General features: G+C 43.8%; 1 protein-coding gene across 2 annotated transcripts in view; it reads left to right on the top strand.

The window, feature by feature from the left end:
- Positions 1 to 19,835, top strand: part of PLEKHG1 (pleckstrin homology and RhoGEF domain containing G1) — a 165,852-nt gene that overhangs the window by 31,186 nt on the left and 114,831 nt on the right. The window contains exon 1 of one of the 2 annotated variants that reach the window (XM_088023840.1): positions 4,614 to 4,731. The exons of the other annotated variant lie outside the window; for it this stretch is intronic. Coding sequence (XP_087879966.1) covers positions 4,614 to 4,731 — 118 coding nt within the window. Of the gene's footprint in view, positions 1 to 4,613; positions 4,732 to 19,835 lie in introns of those variants that run through there. 2 annotated transcript variants of the gene reach the window in all.

The raw sequence follows: 19,835 nt of genomic DNA, 5'->3' as shown, positions 1-19,835 counted from the left end.
GTGTGTGTGTGTGTGTGTGTATATATATATATATATACACCACATCTCCTTTATCCATTCATCCGTTGATGGACAGCCCTGATACTCTAGAAAGAGCCACTCACCTGTAGGCAAAGCCATCTTAAGCTGACTCCGCTTAAGTAAAAACTGCACATGGTATAAGGCTTAAAGCTGCCCACCAAATTATAAGAAAAGCTACCTGTGGGACCCTAAAAGCTAATTGTGGCATAAAACTATTTACTATAAATCGCCAAATAAACACCAATGGCCCGCACTTAGAATATGGGGGAACAGGGCAATAAAGATGCTGTCCTCCCACCCACGTTCTGAACCAATTTGAAAATTTAAAACAAAGGAGTAAGGCAGAGAGGGGCTACACCCTCACCTTGATCACTGATAAAGCTGACATTAGAGATTGTGTCTTCTGTCGGTGGGCAGGTGGGCATCCTCATACTAAACTCAGGATCAGAAGCTTTCCCGTGCAGCAGGGTGAATGGGGCAGCCTTCCACCTCACAGGAGCAGATTTTGCATATGTCGCACTTACGACATCAACAGGTAGAGCAAAATGTGTGTTACTTGTGGGGCGTTCTCTGCCGAAAGAGCCAGAGTGGGGCTAGATTCTGCCTGCCCAATTTTCCCTTCTACACTTGCCGATCAAATTCCTGATTTCTGCCCAAAGAGAAGTCCGTGTGTGGGGTCAAAGAGACCAGGAGCTCCTGGAACCCCACCCAGGTGGATAAAAGCAATGAGGAGCTTGGAAGAAACTACCCCCCACACAGCCCCTCCTTCTGCCCCAAAAGCTCCTTCCTGACATCATAATACGAGAGCAGATATTCGCTGCCGAGATGGAAGTCATACTTAATTCGGATGGCTTAATGCACCTTTTAACAACTGAGAGCCATATCACAGTCTGACATGCTTTTATAGAGTCTGCATTTGCTAAGTGCCCTCCGTGTGCCCTGAACTGTGATAGGCCCTAAGAGATTACAAAGAAGCAAATGGCTGGAGTCAGCCCTCATCCTCTATAGTGGGTGGGTGGGAACAGTATTTATGTTAGTGAAATTTTGGGACTACTTGGTAACTCATAGTTGCCAGAGGAAATTAGAGGCGAACATCTATGAACTAAAGTTCGTCGTGAACCATACTGGCCTTCAAAGAGCCCTCAGCAGGATTCTGGTTTTCTAGACCTCTGCAATCTGAAGAAAAAGTGTGTTTCCTTCCTCAATGTGTCCTTTTTCATGAAGAGGGGGAGGATATGTCATAAGAAGACTAATTTGGAGGAAAATGACCTCATGGGCTCACAATTAAGCTGTTTCCCTTTGCATCTTGGTGGAAGAACCCCATCGGCCTATGGCAGGTCCGTTTAAGGAAGTATATGTGTATGAATTAGGAAGGGTGGGGTTGACCTACACAGGCAGGACATTACTCTTCTTCCTCTTCCTGACCACACTTCCCACAGCAGTCATGGTCATTGCTCAACTTCCTGTTGGGGAAAACCTCTTGGATACTGAGCGTCCACCTGCTCCAGCGAGCAAACTAAGGATAGCAACATGTTCGCTGCTGTTGGGAAACCTGAGTGTTGAGCTTGCCTACAGACCACTTTTCCGTACTATCTGAAGCAAAAATGGAGCCAATCTGCGTGGGGCGGAAGGGACCGGAAATGGCAGCCTTGACAGCCCACCGCCTGGAGTAAGACATGACAGGCGTGTGAAATGTGGGGATTCGGGGCGGGGGGGGCTGGGGTGCAGAGACAACAAGCGGATGTCCTAAGGTAGCACCTGCAGCCAGGGTAGTGTTGGCTCTAGCGGCAAGCAAGAGGTAGGTGGAAGGACGGGGGTATTGGGCCATCGGGCCCTGGGGAACACTGTTGAGCCCCTGGCCACAGTGCTGATGCTCTTCATCCAACAAACCATGTGGTGGGTACCACACTGCGCTGGGCGCAACAATAACAAACGTCGTGGCCCCTGGCTTCCAGAGGCCCAGAGTCTGGTCACTTGGTTTCATGCCCTCCTCAGCTGGGTTCCAGGTTGGTAAGGGAAGAAAGTGGGTGCCGGGGCGGGGGATAAGCGGCTAGAGGAAACACAGGCCCGGCACTGTCTTAGACCGAGTGGGGCAAGCCCTGGGAATCTGCATTTTATGCAGAGTTCCGGATCCATAGTGAGGTTTGGGGGGAGCCGGCTGCATGGACAGAGTAAGTAAGTGTGGTGAGTGGTGTGCTGTGCTCATGGGCCCGGGGACCCATGAGAGCCCAAGGGAGGCAGACCTGTGGGGAAAATTCCGGTGTGAGGCTCAGGGAATTTTCTTGGAATGAACTGTTGGTTCCATTTACCTCCTTTTTCGCCTTTATGTTACCTCTGGTGGCTAATCACAGCAGCTGCGCCGAATTCTCAGTGTCTGAATTTGGGCATTTCACTGTGCTTCAGGCTCTGGCCATCCACCCTGTGGCTCTCATCTTGCTTGGACTTCTGATTCGCCCACCACGGACCAATGTCGGTTGTTTATGGGGATCTCAGATACGGGGCAGCAGTGATGATCAGGGCCTCAAAGAAGAGCTCCATTTGGAGAATGTTAGTTCTCTATCATCTTCACAGCAGATCTTTTGCTTTTTCAGCATCACTGTGTTCTCTCAACCCCCCCCACCCCAAAGACGAGGCCAAGGTGACTTCTGTTTGTCTTGAGGAAGCCTCTCCTGGAATCCCGACTAGGCCTCATCCCCAGCCCACTCGGTCTCCCACAGCCCGAGTTCCTAAACAGAATGATTCACGGTAACCACACACGCTGTGTTTCCACCTCCTGGTCCTGTCCCCTGATGGGTGACCCTGGACCATCCCAAAGGTTCCTGCTTCATCCCCCACCTCCAAGCCAGAATCAGACCCCAGGCTGGAACACCTGATTCCTCTGATGTCCTTCCTGGATGCCACTCCACACCCACAGGCAGTATTCCCAGCAAAGGCATTTTCAGCCTGTCCTTGTGACACTGGAGGTCATGGGAACTAAGAGACTATTGAAGGCCCTGTGGCCTTTTCCCTGAAGGGCAGTTAGCATCACACCCTGAGTAGCTCTCTGCTGACCCCGTCAGAGTCCAGCTCAGCCCCCAGTGGCAGAAGGCATGCTCCAAGGCAGAGGGAGTCCCCACTCTGGGGTGCACCACAAGGAGAAATAGCACCCGTACCTTTCATCAAATGCTGCCCCCCTGTGATCACGCACTGTGCCCCGGCTTTATGGTTGAACCCCATCTTGAGGTTGGGACCAGGAGGGACGAGTGCCAACAGCCTCCTACTCTGGTACCATTTCAAGTCCCCATCCCCCATTTCTACTTTCCCTCCATCTGCAGTGACACTAAAGTTTGTCTAAATTTGGGGAATGTCAGAATAATGAGCAAATGAGCAAAATTTCAACTAAATGAATATGTAAAGTGTGTATCCTCAAAACTCTGCTGCTTTTAGTAAACTGTAGGCATTTTTTTTTTTATTGTGAAGACTATGGAGGGATTTGGGGAATTTGCCTCCTGCAAAAACAGTCTTCATCTTGTTAAGTAAGGTGCTTGCGGGAAGGGAGAAAAAAAGCGAAGTCAGGTGTGGATATGGATCATTTCATTCGCATAAGCCACAGAAGTCATAAGACAGTAAATAATATCAAAACCTCTGAGGCTGGCTACAATTAATTCAATTTTAGGACCGTCCAGGGTGAATGAACATAGCATCCAGAGACGCGCAAGGGATTCTAGAGCTTTCTGCTTCTTGCCCCTCCCACAACTTTAATGCAGTCATTGGTCTCCAAACAATGTGCACCTGGCATCTTGACCAGTAGGGGGCATAAGTGAGCAGTGTACTAAATGAGTGGAGCTCAGGTCCCACCTCCGCAGTAAGAGGCGGCTCCAGCCGGCTCACCAGGAGAGAGAAAAGAATGAGGCCATTGGAATCAATTCATTTTTTTAAAAAAGTCTTTGAGAGTTTACATGATTGTGCATTCTTATTAAATTACCTTAATCAACTTTCCTCAGCCACAAAAGCTGATGTAATTCTGTGACTTGAACCCTCAGAACACTAGAAATGGTTTTCATAGATTGTGAGTGAATCCTGTTGATCTAGAAGAATGGTTCTCTTTGGAAAAGCAATTGCCCCAGAGCTGTTCCAGTTCAGAAAAGAAATGGGATGGGGAAAAGAGAAATAGATGCATAGGTACACGCTTCCCATACTCCCCCCCCCAACACGCAGTCATGTTTAAATGTTAAAAAATGAGGCTTAAGTAAAAAGGGAAGATTTAAAAACATGTTCTCTCCAAGAAAGAAGACGGGCACTTCTGTAATCCTGATCATCCCCTCCTATTGATCGGCTCTATTCCTATCCCTCATCTTTATTTTTGCATTGCCTGCTTTTCTCATCCCATCTCCCCAAACTTTCCAAGGGCCTCCTGAGGGAGGGCAAACAACAGCAGCCAGGGAGAATGTGGGTGGAGGACACAGGCGGTGGAACTGCCCGGACCTGTCTGCCTTGGGTGTAGTACCTCGTCCTGCCCCCAGCTGGACATGGTTCTCCTGACGGTGGTGGCAGCCTGACAGGGCTGTCCACCCCTCCTCGTCACCCGGCAGGGCCACGGCTGCCCGGGGAACATGCTGTCCACAACCATGGTGGGGACCCTGATCCGCGGGTGGAGGAATCGAAGCGCCCCTCGAAGGCCTGAATCCAAGCTCCTTATTCCGCAGAGCCAAGATGGACCTCAGACTCAGGGTATGTTTGACCCTCGGCTATGACTGTGTGATTTTTTTTTTCTTAAGGGTTCAGGAAGGTGATGATGAGCATCCAAGCTTACCCCTACTTCAGATAGAATTGACAAACTAGAGTCTGTTTTCCTTCTCAGGTTATTATAAGTTATGGCTAGCTCATTTTCCTTCCAAAGCTTTTATTTTCAGATGTAATCCCTGTTCTGTGATATTTGTATTTGACTAGTACGACAAAAGGTGTACTGGCTTTTGGCAAATTCTAGTCTAAAGCACATCACTTTATTATTATTATTATTATTTCCAGTATGGAAAATGGTAAAACACAGTTAGCTCCTGGGTTTCCCCATTAATTATTTTTATTTTCTGTTACTATTGTTTTGAGGCGACAATAGTACTATGACCAAATCCTAGCCCTCCTGTTAACTGAGCTCAGAACGTTACTGTGGCCTTTTCTGAGACAAATTTTCATTGGAATGAAATACTATTGAAACACCTGACCTCATTCTGTTCTGTCTAGACCTTGAACTTTTTAATGACACTTATTTAGAAAGGAACTCTTTGGTCTTGCTGATGATTGACCTAGGAGAGCAGCTCAGAGCCAACAGAGGAAGTGAGCATGAGCCCAGGAGTCATAAGCTCCCAGGGCCTTTCTGAGTTGGCCTGCAGCCCCTCAAAATGCTTTTATCTGACCCATAGCCCCGAGAGCTGTCTGAGCAGTAAATGCAACTGTTCTTTCATTTCAACAAATATATATCGAAAGTCAGTATGTGCCAGGCATTTTTCTAGATACTGTCATGCTCTGATCTGTAGCTAACCTACGATTGAGTGGTACAAAAACTAAATGTTGTGATTTGTTTTGTTCTGACGGTGGTTTCCAGCCCTACTTTTCAGGCTGACTGTGTTCAAGAACCAGGCCAAGAGATTATTTTGAAAATAGTCTGATAAGTATTCGTTGCAAGATAGAAAAACCAGTTATTTAACCAGGCATACAAAAAATAGAAGGCTCTTCTGTGTTCTAAACTGCCAAAAGGATTAGTGATTATTTGTAGAACCTAGGTATTCAGTAAGAAGTATGAGTCATAGTATTTCAAACATTGATCACCTGGTTCTGCTCCTGGTAAATTTCTTTAACAATACTCAGAGCTTTACGAGATGACAAAGTAATATGCTAACATGAAAGCGATGGTGTGGTTTTTTTAACAGGTTTCTTGAAATATAATTTATAATTTTATAATTTAAATTCACCCAGTTAAAGGGTACAACTCAATAGTGTCTGGTATGCTACATTATTCATTTTTTTAAGTGGTAGCAAAATATATATAACATAAAATTTGCCATTTTATCCATTTTTAAGGGCACAATTCAGTAGCATGAATTACAGTCATAATTTTATGCCACCATCACCACTGTCTACTCCCCAAACTTTTTCATCACCCCAAACAGAAATCCCACAATCATTAAGCAGGAGCAACTCACCACCCCCACCCGTGTATCCTCCCTTGGTAACCTGTCATCAACTTTCTGTCTATAAATTTGCCTCTTCTAGATATTTCATATAAATACAGTCATACAATATTTGTCCTTTCGTGTCTGGTTTACTTCACTTAGCATAATGTTTTCAAGATTCATCCATAGCCTGTATCAGAACTTCATTCCCTTTTATGGCTGATGCAATAGTATATTTTAATTCCCTTGTATTTTATTCTCCCTCCCTTAAATATACCTTAACTTCTAACCTACTCATGAAGAAATCTTTGGGTGTTTTCAGTCTGATGGTATTTTTATATTTAAGTTATGTAAAGCATGAAGAGACTCTCAAGAAGGTACTTATTTTCAGTTATTTCTTTAAAGGCAGGGGCCATAGATTAATCTTTTCAAAAATCTTTTTATCCTAATGCCCAGTCCAGGTCCTGGTGCAGAGTAATGATTCAACAAATTTCTCTTGAGAGGGACTGATGAATGGTTTTTAAGGTTTTACTTTTAGGTACCGGGAAAGAGATTTTAAATAAAAAAGAATATGGTTTTTATGCTTTAGTTCTTAGTTCTCTAGAGCAATGATACTTTCTTTTGACATAAAATTTAATAGTTGCAATTGTTTCACACTCCATAGAATCACTAAGTATAAAGAGTAAATCTGTTATATAAATATTTCACTGTGACGTGGTAAAAGTTAACTCAGGAAACCTGACAACACCTAGTTTGTGCCTTTCGTGAAAGTTTAGTGACATTTTTTAAATGAGAGTGATCAGAGCGTCCCAGCGGCTAGGCAGTGTGACTTGGGACGAGTCTTTGCAACTCATAACTGCTCTTGGCCTTGCCTACCTGGCTGTTCTTTCTCAGCGCTGAGTTCAGAAATGGAGAGGAAATTGAGGCAGAAGCCACTACAATTCAAGGAGCCCTTTTACACCTTACAGGGGTGAGGAAACTGAAGGCGAAGGCAAATTTGGGTCATTTCACAGCTTAGATCTTTAAATACAAAATGTAACTGTGTTGCTGCCAGTTCTGCCCAAATAAAGTAAGGATGCATATTTTATATATGGGCAGCCAGCCCCCCACTCGGCATACTAAAACATGCTGTAATTGTGCTTTGACTATTTCAGAAGTCGGGAAGGACAGGCGAGGAAGGTCGAGGAATGCAAAATGATGCCCTTGATCAAGGCTTGAAAACCATCAAAGGACATCTTTGCTATAGGCAATTTCCCCACCCACTTTCTCAAAATCTAATCAACGACGAACACTTGCAAATTTTAAATTGTGACCAAGTTATTTGCTTTGTTGAATGAAATCATGTTCATTTTAGCGCATAGGTTCTTTCAGAAGTTCTGCTCTTTGTTGAAGCTCCTGGGAGCACCGAAAAGACTTGGCTGTGAGGCAGCCTGCATCATTCATTCACTTTCCCTGTGATCCTCCCTCCTTATCCAGATGGTGAGCCCAGGTAGAGCTCCATGGCTTGCTCCTCTCTTAATCCACCAGGCCCAGTGTCCTATGTAGAGCAGGCATTCAATGACTATTTGATAACCGGTGACTTCAGAACCATGAAATGCAAGATGTTACAAAGCCAGGAGCCTGATTTTCATATATGGCCAGTGGAATCTATCTTGATGCTTTGGAAGTCATACCAGATACTTAAGTTATTATTGCTTTTTACATTTCAAAGGCATATAGACTACCATTGGCCTAAATATAAAATAATAATTTCTGTCTGTAGAGCTATACACCCTATAGTCGAAAAGAAAGCCCTTCCTTCCTCATTTCTCAGTGACAGCCTGTAATCATCTTTGAGTAATTTTTAAGATTCTTTCTTAACCACCATTTCCTTCATTGTGTCGGCCGGGGACGGCTTCTCCTTGTATCGATGGAATGATTCTCATTCCTTCCCAAGCCCAACCACCCACCTAGTGAGAAGAGGTAGCTGTAAATCTCAGCCAACTTTCTTTTTCAACAATAACGCTGCATAGAAAGTCAGATGATAAGGTCAGATAACCTACCAAATATTTCTTGAGGACCTGGGAGGAGCTTCAGATAGCCATTAAAGAGGATATGACTGAGTTCTACCCAAACCTGATTTCCTCATTCAGGTCTAACATTGGCTTGAAGGAACAGAGACCGGGGTGCATCTGGGTTCCTGTCCAGCCAGGACATGGCCCATTTCTTTCTTTAGGACCGGGAACAGTTTGAAGAAGCCTGGTTAGACAGCTGTAAGTTCCAGCTGGAATTGTTGACTTTACCCCATATTTGGCCTAGCAACTTCCGGCATGAATAAAATGCACACTGAGAAATTGCACCTGACAGCTTGGTCTATGGTTTGTTTATAAACTAAAAAGCATTTTGTCTTTGTAAGCCAAAATTAGTATTAACTCCATTATATAATTAATAGTTATGACTAAATATGGCAATAACACTTTAAAATGATCTTTATATTGTCACTGTTTTCTGACAGAATTTAACAGACTCTTATACTCTGACCTGTACTAATTGTTTTTCATTTAAATGAGCCTATAAGCCTTTTCCCATATTTCCCCAAAATTAACTATGCAATTACCACTTGATAAGAGCCCTTTATTTTAATTAGAATAATCACAGGGCTTATGGTTCAATAAATATTCACTAAGCAGCTGCTATGTGTAAGACTAATGGGCATGCCAGAAAGATAAAAGAATTACTAAGGCTTGTCCTTTTTTTATAGAGTCATAATCGACATATAACATCATATTAGGTTCAGGTGTACAACATAATGATTCAGTATTTGTATATATTGTAAAATGATCACCATGGTAAGTCTGGTTAACATCCATCACCACATATAGTTACAGAATTTTTTTCCCTTGTGATGACAACCTTTAAGATCTATCTAAAGCTTACCCTTGACCTCAAAACACTGTTTGTGATCTAGGGCAAACAAATGTAAAGAAATGCAACAACTATAATATGAGTAGACAGAATTAAGTAAGTGCAAATTGATATCAGAGGAATAAATGATTAATTTTAAGAGACAGTATAGAGTTTCCCAAGTAGAACTTAAATTGGGCCTTCCAAACCACTGAGGACACTTTCAAGTCTGAGATTAGAGCTAATAGAAAGTAAATATTTGCTCCTGTTACACCTTCAGTCTTTCTTTTATCTCTTGAAGGTTCTACTAAGTCAAACTCAAGATTTGAAATGAATTTAGTTATAGACTCTGAGAAACAATTATATAAGCAGATTCAAAGGCCCCCAAAACCCTGTGATTGCCATATTTAGAGAACAGTGGGAAGCATCCCAAGGGCAGTCACTAGCCTGAGCAAAGACAGAGAGGCGTGAAAAGCTGTGACCTTAGTGGGCAATGTTGAGTTGTCTGATATGGCAGCAGTTCTGGGCCAGACCCTGGAAGGTCTAACTGCCAAGATAAGGAGTTGGACTGGATCTTTAGAAGAGAGGGAACTATATCAAGTTTCTGGCAGAGGGTAACCTACATCCTGAGTTTTAGAAGAGAGTCATGTGAAGGGGTGGTTTGAGGAAGCAAGAGATTGGATTTAGCAAGATGTACTCAGGAGGTTATTGCAATGATTCAGGTCAAGACCACGAAAGTAATAGTAAGGAGAGAAGGGATGGAGAGAAGAGACATAAGCTGAACTGATTTGTTGTATGGCCTGTGGAAAAGTTATCACAGCTGTTGTTTACTGAGCTCTATTGTCTCGATGGTTGCACCTGTACGGTTTTAATTTATAGAAGCGACTGAGTGACAGAAGAGACAGACTCATGCCCCTCAAAGGAGATTTTTTATTACTTATATTTCCCAAGAGGAGAGGCGTGGCATGCCACCCAGGACCACATGGGGAAGCACCAGACTCAGGCAGGAGGCAGTAAGGAGCAAGAAGAAAGCCTAGGCTGAGCCTTTATTGGGGTTTCCATGGGGTTGCCCATGCAAGGCAGAACAGGCTAAACAGTTTAGGATTGGCTAGTCTGAATAATCCCAGCAGGCCTTGGGGCATAGGGGCTGTGCCCGGTTATCTGGTCCCTGGCCCTGGGATGAGTAGGGCAGGGAAGTATTGGTTTGGGGTATACAAGTTAGATAGAGGTGGTTCTGAGTGTGGGCTCTGGATCATAGGGGAGATGTAAACGGCTTTGGCTGTTAGCATGGCCCTGTAATGAATGGATGCCAAATGGACAAATACAGAAGCTAAGAAAACACAAGTTAGAAAATCTCTCCATGTACCAGGACTCTTGGCTAAATGCTTTTTGTCCTTTATCTCATTTAATCCCCTCAACAATCTGCAGTAAGTACTAAATCGTCCCCATTTTACACATGGAGCAACTGAGACCTAAGGCAGGTCAACAAGTGCAACAGTTTACCCAAGTTCACTCGAGTAATAATGATTTTTCAAGCTGGATCCAATCCTAGGCCTTGCCAACACCAACCCCCTGCTCTAGTGCATGTGGCCTTCTCCACCTGATTATCCTTCCTCACTCTGGGCTCCGGACATGAGACAAGCCCTCCGGAAAATGGAGTGGTGGAAACTCACAGAAGTGAGTTCCCCAGAAGTTCACTGGAACGAGGAACAGAGGTGAATTCACATAGTCCACTGTCTCTCCGCAAGTCTTTCTGTTTCTACCTGCTTTGTCAGAATAGCGTGAAGATGCCTGCACTGGATACTGGCAGCCTACCATTCAGCATGTTAAAATTAAATAAATAAAATGTGTGACTTAATCACTGTCTTCTCCCTTCCTGGAAATTGCTTCTTGACTTTTGGCTTCTCTCTCTCTGATCATTCTAACTCTGGGACTTGGAAGCTCTCATGTCAGCAAACAAAGCCCTTGGCAGATTGCTTCCTCCCGGGTGTCATCAGCCAATGATCCTAATTGCCTATGGAGTGATCTCCAAATTCCCTGGGATAGGCTATGAGGTCCTGCATCAGTGACTGCCCTATTTGGTCGCAGTCCAGCCCAGTTCCTTGGTTCACGCCAACCACTCCCCATGAGTTCTGTCTCTTCATAACCGCCGTGGCTTTGTTCCCTTATACTCGGGGCTGCCTTCTCATCCCCTCTTATCTCTTCACATATCACTTCCCTGAGGAGTCAGCTCAGGGCTCAACCTCCCTGGAAAATGTCCACAGCACACATAAATCATGCAGCAGCATCTGTGACATAGTATCCACTTTGCGCAAACTGTTGGGGGGATACAGAGCGTGAGCGGTCCAGGGCAGGAGTTTAGAGAGGTCATGACTAGTTTGAGAGGCAGGGTAAAATGGAAGAAGATGCAAAGAATATGTCAAGAAAATGGAGGGTTAGACGCCATTCCCCACCAAACTGGCCCCTCTTTGTATGTAATTATCACTTTGGTCATCTTCATCTTTCTCCTTGCTCCTGAGAGTTCGCCTGGGAGGTTTGGCTCTCCTACAGCACTGTGAACCATCAGGGAGAGGCACCACATGTCCAGCCCTAAGAGATTCTGCTGGAGGAACATGGCGGAAAATCCTGTTTTCTCTCCACCATTAGTTCAGTTCTGTGGGGACAGTCCCTGTCCTCATGTGCAGGGCTTTGCCCAGTGAGTTGTCAGAGACGAGGGAGTAAAAGTCTCAGTCCCAGACTGGCTGGTTCCCGTGGTTCCAGTTTTACTACTTCCCAATTGTATGACTGCAAATCTCTCAGTGCCTCCGTTTTCTCAAGTGCAAAATAGGGCTGATAGTAATACTTGCCTTTTAGAGACTTGAGAATGATGTGAGTTAATTTAAATGTTTTAAAAAATCTTCAAAATGGCACCTGGCGCATCGTGAGAAATCGGAAGTGTCAGCTCTCTTTATTAGCTGTCACTGTGTGGTCCTTGTGACTTCTGGATGCGGTCTTGGCAATTCCTAGTAACCAGACCTGCCTATCCTTAGACATCATCACTTCCGTCAATCTTCCTTGCTAGTAAATTTTTATAAAACCAGAGTTTAAAACCTTCAGCATAAACATTTCCTCTGGAATACTAGAGTTATTGGTATTTTATGATTTCTACATTGACATTTTAATAGCCAACAATGGCTTTTGAAAGAATTGGGAAGACATGCAGCATCTGTTGGTCTCCATATTGGAGTTCCTGTTGTGTTTTTGTTTCCATGCGAACCTTATTTTTTCAAAAGTTTATAAGCCTTTTGCTCCATGGTGAGATTCAGCAACAAGTTTCCGTTCCAAAGAACAATATTTGTTCTACTTGAAAATCGACCCTGGTTTCCATTTTCATTACAAAGGAGTTGCTCAATGCTTTATGCTTCTAGAACTTGAATTTAGCTTGATGTTTTTGCATATGTAACTTTTCATATTTGACCATTTAGAGAAACTTCTTAAAAGCTGTAAATACAGCTCATTGTCCTTCTTTCCTGTTTTCTTTTTCTCTTTGTCCTTTGGTTTTTAGATGCTGAGTTGCCTTTAGTTGGTCTTTGAGGTAAGGGTGTAGAAAGTGTTCCGAATTTACTAGAAGTATGTCTCTGTTCTACAGAGTGGGATCCTAGACTGCAGAAAGTTATTTCTTCTTACAAAGAAAACTGCCGATTCCCCTTTCCTTGAAATTTTCAAGTACAGGGCAGTGTTTGAGAACATAACACAGGAGTAAGCAGATCTGGATGGAACCCTGGCTTTGTGCTTACCAGTTGTGTGACTTGGGATGTGTTACATGGCTTGCGCGAGCCTCAAATCAGCCATCTTGAAATGGGGATTATGAAATTCTTAGGACTGAATGAAACAGTGCATTTCAAGTACTCATGACAGTGCCTAAGAAACACAAGAGCTCAAATGTTCATTGCTGTTGTTTTGCAGAGATCTGACCCTCAGGTTTCTAGGATGAATTATATCTGGTTGTTGAAGTTTTCCTGAAACAAAATGTACCCACCCTGAATGGAGGGGGATTTTGTATGAAAATGTCTGTATGTACTTATTGTAGTCACAGCATTTAGGAAGAAAGAAGGGAGAAAAACCATTAAAATAATAATTCAAATTTAGAGTTCTCACCTTATAAATGTGAATTGATGGTTTTCTTGGCCCCTTTTACAACTAGTCAGCTGAACTTGGGGTACCCTTTATATAAGTTATGCAGAGAGTACCGAAAAGAGGTTATCAGCCTAAAATGGGTCAAAAGCCCTGCCTATCTATCAAGGCTGTGGTGAGGAAGAATTCAGATCACAGAGAATATTGTAGAACACCTTCCCTCTGTAAAGACTTTTTGAAGTCTGTATATCCTTTAAATTATTTCTTTGGTGGTTTAAGATGAAAGTCTGGGAAGTCCGGCCATGGAATCCATCCTAAAACCAAGAGAACCATGGTAGTACAGTGGGTGGGAGCATGAGAGTGCCTCATGACTGAGGTCTCCCCCTATCCCTAAAGCCACGAGCCCCACTTGAGGCCTGCAGGGATGGCAGGCTGTCAGCTCCGAAAGAAAACCTGAGATTTTAACTTGAAATCAGAGGATGACATTTGCACATGTTCATCTTGCACTAAAGCACTCTGACTAACTAGTTACACGCACACACGCACGCATGTACACTTCCCCCCGTCCTTGGGGACATATCCGTGCAGGATCCCGTGGTCTGTTTTTCTTCAGCCCCATTGAGCTCGCTTTGTGGCTGTGTTTCTGAACAACAGCATCTCTATGCAAACTGCACGAAAGGAATCTTAAGCCAGCCAGAGTTTGAAATCTGAGTCACTGATTCATGAGCATAGATTTATAAGCACTTTTTAAGTCCAGAGATCTAAAAATCTGTGCAGCAGAGAAATGTCTCAAGGTGAATGTTTTAAAGGTCTTCTTTGTAGGCATGAGACTGAGTCCACTGATGGTGTGATGGTGGTTTTAGAAGTCAATTTGAAAGCTTTTACAGAGGTGGTTTTCTCTTTATGTGTAATCTATTTAATAGAAGACTTTGTTGTATTTCAAAGAATAAAGTTACTTTTTGTTCTACTTTAACAACTACCAAAAAGAATGTGCTATGGTCAATGAAAAGTTCCTTGGTTTTGATTATTTTGGTGGTTTTTAATTTTCTCTATGTACACGTTTGTATGTACACGTGCACACATGCGTATATATGCACACGCACACACACAGTGTGCACACTTCGCTGAAGATTGGTTGTAAACCATACGTTATGAGGCACCTGGGTGGCCCAGTTAAGTGTCTGACTCTTGATTTCAGCTCAGGTCATGATCTGAGGGTCAGGATCATGGGATGGAGCCCCAAGTCGGGCTCTGCACTAAGTGTGGAGCCTGCTTAAGATTCTCTCTCCCTCTCCCTCTGTCCCCCACTCTCTCTCTCTCTCTCTCTCTCTCTCTCTAAAGAAAACAAAAACAAAAACATAAGATACTATCAGCAGTACTTTTAAAAAATAAAAGTACTTCTAAGCATTTTAAAATTTCTCTGGGAGCTGAAATAGAATGTATATGACGATTTGATTCTGAAGAAATAGGGACCATCATAAAAAATTTGTAAATTCTTGAGCTTAAGAAAAATGAATAAAATAGTCAGTTTCCAACTACTCAGACCTACAGAGCCATTCAACACCCTGTAGGCAATGGACAGAGCACTGAACTTGGAGTCAGGCCTGAGGCTCTCTAGCTCTTTGCCTTGGGCAGGTTATTTGAGGGCACTCCCAGTGTCATCAGAATCTTTGTGACGTGGCCAAGCTTAAGACACCAGCCCTGGAAGGAGAGAGTCTCAGGTGGGCAGGGGCGGGGGGGAGGGGCAAGGGGAGACCTCAGGACCCTCAACTGGGATGGGTAGGGATGCCTGGGGACAGGGAGACTGCAACAGTGTGGTCCTATTTCAGAGCCTTGCCTAGGGCTGGCCTAGAAGGGGTAGGGGTTGGCGGGGGGGGGGGGGGGGAGTGGGTCTGCAAAGGTTCCGCTTGGTCATTTGGAATTCAGATGACCCCAGCGGGGGTCATCAGCTCTGTGTGTGCAGTGGAGGGGAATTTGGCTCCTCCACCAAGTGAAGCATCTGTTTACTCTGGCTGGCCTTGCTGGTGGGAGACCCACACAGACAACTCCCCACCATGCAAAAGGAAAATGCTGTGTTTTGTTTCCTAATACCAGAGCAGCTTTCTTAGGGTGAATCATCAAAAAGGCTACCACGTCATTACCTGCTTATTAGGAAAGTACAGCTAGTCCTTTTTGATAGACCTGGGGAATCTGCTTCTTATGAGCTTCTGGAGACATCTTGTTCTTCTGGTGGGCTGCCGCTGCTTTTTTAAAAAGCATTTCAGCCAAAGACCAAATCCTGGCAAATACATCACACCGGAAGGGCCACTGGGAACCACCTCGCGGTACATCAGTTTTGAAAGAAGTTGTTAGTGAAGGAAGATGCTTGCGTATTAATGGTTTGATGTCCTGACTATATATTATGAAAATGAGATACACAGTAAAACCTTACCTATTCCAGCTAATTAAAATATTCCATTTTCATATTTCCAAATATATATATATATGTATTTCATATGTATAGATGAAAACAAGAATGCTCAACGAGGAATATTTGTGGAACCTTTAATGACTTGATAAGACTAATTTATAACGAATACAAGAATAGGGGCTTCTAGGGCGCCAGGGTGGCTGTCAGCTGAGTGTCTGCCATCAGCTCAGGTCATGATCCCAGGGTCCTGGGATCAAGCCCCACATCGGGCTCCCTGCTCAGTGGGGAGTGTGCTTCTCCCTCTCTCTCTGCCCCTCCCCCCTTGCTCCTGTGCTCTCTCTCTCTCTCTCAAATAAATAAATAAATTCTTTAAAAAAAAAAGAATAGGGGCTTCTAAAGATTACTTAGGGAAAATAGCAAAATCCGAGTGCCTTCTACATGCCATTCCAGGCCTGGCAATATATAGCAAGTTCTAAAGCTCCTCATTTAATCATTTTATGAATTGTAAAGATTGTGAAGATTGTGTATGAGTTTGGGTGGGGCTGGGGTCTGTGTATAGTAACCCCCCTTATCCATGGGGATATGTTCCAAGACCCCAAGTGGATGCCGGAAACCACAGATAGTCCTGAAGTATCTTATACGTACATACCTATGATAAAGTTTAATTTAACAACTAGGCACAGTAAGAGATAAACACCAATAACTAATAACACAATAGAACAATTACAACAATATACTGTAATAAAAGCTCTGTGAAGATGGTCTCTCTCTCTCTTTCACAATATTTTATTGTACTATACTCACCTTCCTTCTTGTAAAGATGTGAGATGATGAAATGCCCACGTGATGAGGTGAAGTGAGGGGAATGACGCAGGCATCGTGACCCAGCACTAGGCTGTTTATTGACCTTCTGACGCTGCACCAGAAGGAGGGTCATCTGCTTCCAGACCGCCACGGACCGCGGATCCTGGGGAACTACTGAGTATCAAGTCTGGGATTCACCTCTCACGTCACTAATAAGTGTTCCCATCTACAGAGGATTTGAAAAACAAGTTAATTTGAATATAATGGTTAAGCTTAGTCTCTGGGAAAAATAAATTTTAAAGGTCTTTTTTCCAGGGAGAGTCTTATTGATGTAATTTTAGGTGCTTACCATTTATCTTCTTCTCATGACTAGGGAAAAGACAAATTTCAAAGTAACACCAGAGGAGTTGGCATTGCTCATTGTGTTCATTGGGTATCGCCTTTTGTTTCTCCTTTTTGTTTTTGTGTCCTTCACAACCAAAATGCCCCTGTCCTTAAAACTGATAAGGTTCGAATGTACTTCGTGGTCTGGGATGATATCGGTGTCCTGGTTTTGTGTCTATAGTGTAATCACACAAAGGTTACCACTGGGGGAAACTGGGTGAGGGTACAGGAGACCTCCTTGCATAGTTTTTTGGTTTTTTGCAGTTTCTTATGGATTTATACTTATTTCAAAAAAAATTTTTTTTTAATGTAAGTATTCTTGAGAACCTTTACCTGAAATCTCTAGTGCCTAGCCGGTATTCTGAAAAGATGCTTTAGTTCAGTAAGTGACAACCAAGTATTAAGTCCTGGGAGGTTTTGTGGGTGATAGATGGTTACCTTGTAAATGGAGATGCCCCCTAAATGCTTCTTGAGTGTCATGCTTTTAAATCCCCTTCCTCCTGGGGAAGAGAGAGTTCTGATTCTGAGGTCTGTCTACTTACTCAGGTCATGCCATTTCACCCCACCTACTTGCCCAAGCAAATGGGCAAACCCCTGGGTTCTCTTAAATAATAGGAGCAATGATCTCCAGAGCTGGCTGGCACTCTGGACACATTTCCTACGTGCCAGGCTCGCTCATCCCTGACACTCATAAAGTGCTTAAGCCTCAGAGCACCCCGTGACAGCACGAACACTAAGCAGTGTTAACTGTGGCAAGTTTGAGCAATAATTAAATAATGTCCCTACTTCCAAAATAGTTCACTCTACTAGGGATCCTAATGAAAGGCAAGGGATCCTCTTAGCTCAACAAATAAGCAAAAAAAAAAAAAAAATTTCCTTTTGAATTATAATGTAAACCAAAGAAAACTTTGAAATGGTCTCATCATCCTTTTCTTCTGAGAATAAATACTGGCAGATTGTTCATGACCCCCTGCTCCTTTTGCTAAAACCCCTGCTGTGTTTAGCATTCAAAGAGCCACATTTTAGAGGGTAAGTTTTGGTCAATAGCTCAGAGTGAGAATCATACCTAAAACGGGCGGTAAGCAGGTCTGTGTTGTTTCAGATGGGGTATGTGCAGAGGTAGGTGGAGAGGGTCAATAGTAAAATACCAGCATTATAGTAAATCATGGTGTCATATGCCTGCTTGCTGGAAAGAAGCTTCCAGATGTCTCAGCTAAACTAGGAGGAGGAGGGCATTCTGTGCCTGGGTCCAGGACTGCTCTAGCAGGCTGCCCAGTCTCCCTCAGAATTCTCACTGTTACAGAGGCCCTGATATCCACCATTTTGGGGGAAGATGCAAAGGGAGGAGAGCAGAAGCTTCATTCTGGCTCAGGCAGGGAACGAAATAGGTCATTGGTTCTTAAACTGTATTCCCAAGACCAGCGGCATCAACACCATGTGGGGACTTGCTGGAGATTCTCAGGCCCCACCCCAGCCCCACGGAATCAGACTCCAGGGGTGGGTCCCAGCAGTCTGTGTTTAGCAAGCCTCCTGGGATGATTCTGATGCCAGATACAGCTGGAGAGCCACTGGCCTAGCTGACCTTGGGTGATCTTCTTTCCAGGCTCTGGAATTTCTTCTTCCATAAAATGAAAGATTTATAGTAACCATTTCTAAGGCCCCTCTCTGAACGTCCAAGGCACACACCCCAAGCTCTTGAATTCTATAAATCTGTGGCATAAATGTACACATCTGGCAGAATTGTATAGTGAGTAAGAGGACAGGCTCGGAAATCTGATGGCCTGGCTTCAAATTCTGGTGCCTCCCCTTGATAGCATTGTACGCGCAAGCAACCTCCTGAAAGTTCCTGTTCATTGAATTCTTCCTTCATAAAATTGAGATAATAGCACCTTCGTCCTGAGGGGGTTGTGAGGAATTGACCCAAAGCATGTAGAAGAGCACATTGCACAGGGGAAGTCACCCACATGTTGGGAACTAGCAGACCTCTCTCTCTCCCCCCAGAAAATTTTGGGACTTCAGGGATGAGAACCGCAGCTTGTAGAGCGCCATTTCCTATATATGAGCTATATATTAAAAATGCTCTTAAACACTTGCTAAAGAAATAATAAACCCATCAAAAATGTTTATTCCTAGGAAGGTTCCACATTAGGGCTCAGCTAAGGGTGGCATGGAAACTGAATTTTTAAAGAATAAGCAGTACTTCTTCAGGAAGGCGTTGGTGGTGCTTACAGATGCATGTAACATATGTGACTGCATCCGTGTTATAACTAGAAGAATGTGAATAAATGAGTTTCGCTTATTTGTGTTTTGGGTTCTTTTTTTAACCATTTGACAGCAGTCTATCCATATTGGGCAGGAAACTAATATGACTGGATGTCTGTTGGTGCCATGTACCATGGTGGATGTAAGTGTCCTATCACTAAAATCAAACGGTAACCCTGTGAAATAAGATGGTCCCTGATTTTATTTTTTTAAGATTTTATTTGTTTGACAGAGAGAGAGTGAGCACAAGTGGGGGGGGGCACAACAGAGGGAGAGGGAGAAGCAGACTCCCTACTGAGCAGGGAGCCCGATGTGGGACTTGATCCTAGGACCCTGAGATCATGACCTGAGCCGAAGACAGACACTTAACCGACTGAGCCACCCAGGCACCCCTAGAATGGCCCCTGATTTTAAAGAGACTAAGGTTGATTGAAATTCTGGTCCATGATCACACGGTAAGTTATAGGTCCAAGATTTGAAACTCAGTGTAATTCGCTCCGTAATTCACCCTTCGGCATCCCTAGTGTAGCCATTATACTTTAAAAATATAAACCAAACTTTCAACAAATGAGACCCAGACATCTTTTGCTACTTCACAAACAAACCTGGACAACACAGCAGTTCTCGAGAGCTCTGGTGTGTGGAGCACCTTCTGAAGGGCGTTGGAACTTCTGACCATCAACCACGCTTCTCTCATTTGTGCCTACAAAGATCAAAGCACCACACCTAGACCTATGTTTGGATCTTCATCATTCTCCCTCTGTCTGTGTGGCCTTCAGAAGAGAAAATGGCTGGTGTACTTGGGAGAG

This window comes from Eumetopias jubatus, unplaced genomic scaffold, assembly GCF_037043125.1.
Source record: "Eumetopias jubatus isolate StellerSeaLion01/CBP00866 unplaced genomic scaffold, mEumJub1_p1.0 scaffold_6, whole genome shotgun sequence".
Classification (NCBI taxonomy): Eukaryota; Metazoa; Chordata; class Mammalia; order Carnivora; family Otariidae; genus Eumetopias; species Eumetopias jubatus.
The sequence above is the reverse complement of the archived record's forward strand: the minus strand, read 5'-3'. Positions and strand labels throughout refer to the sequence as shown.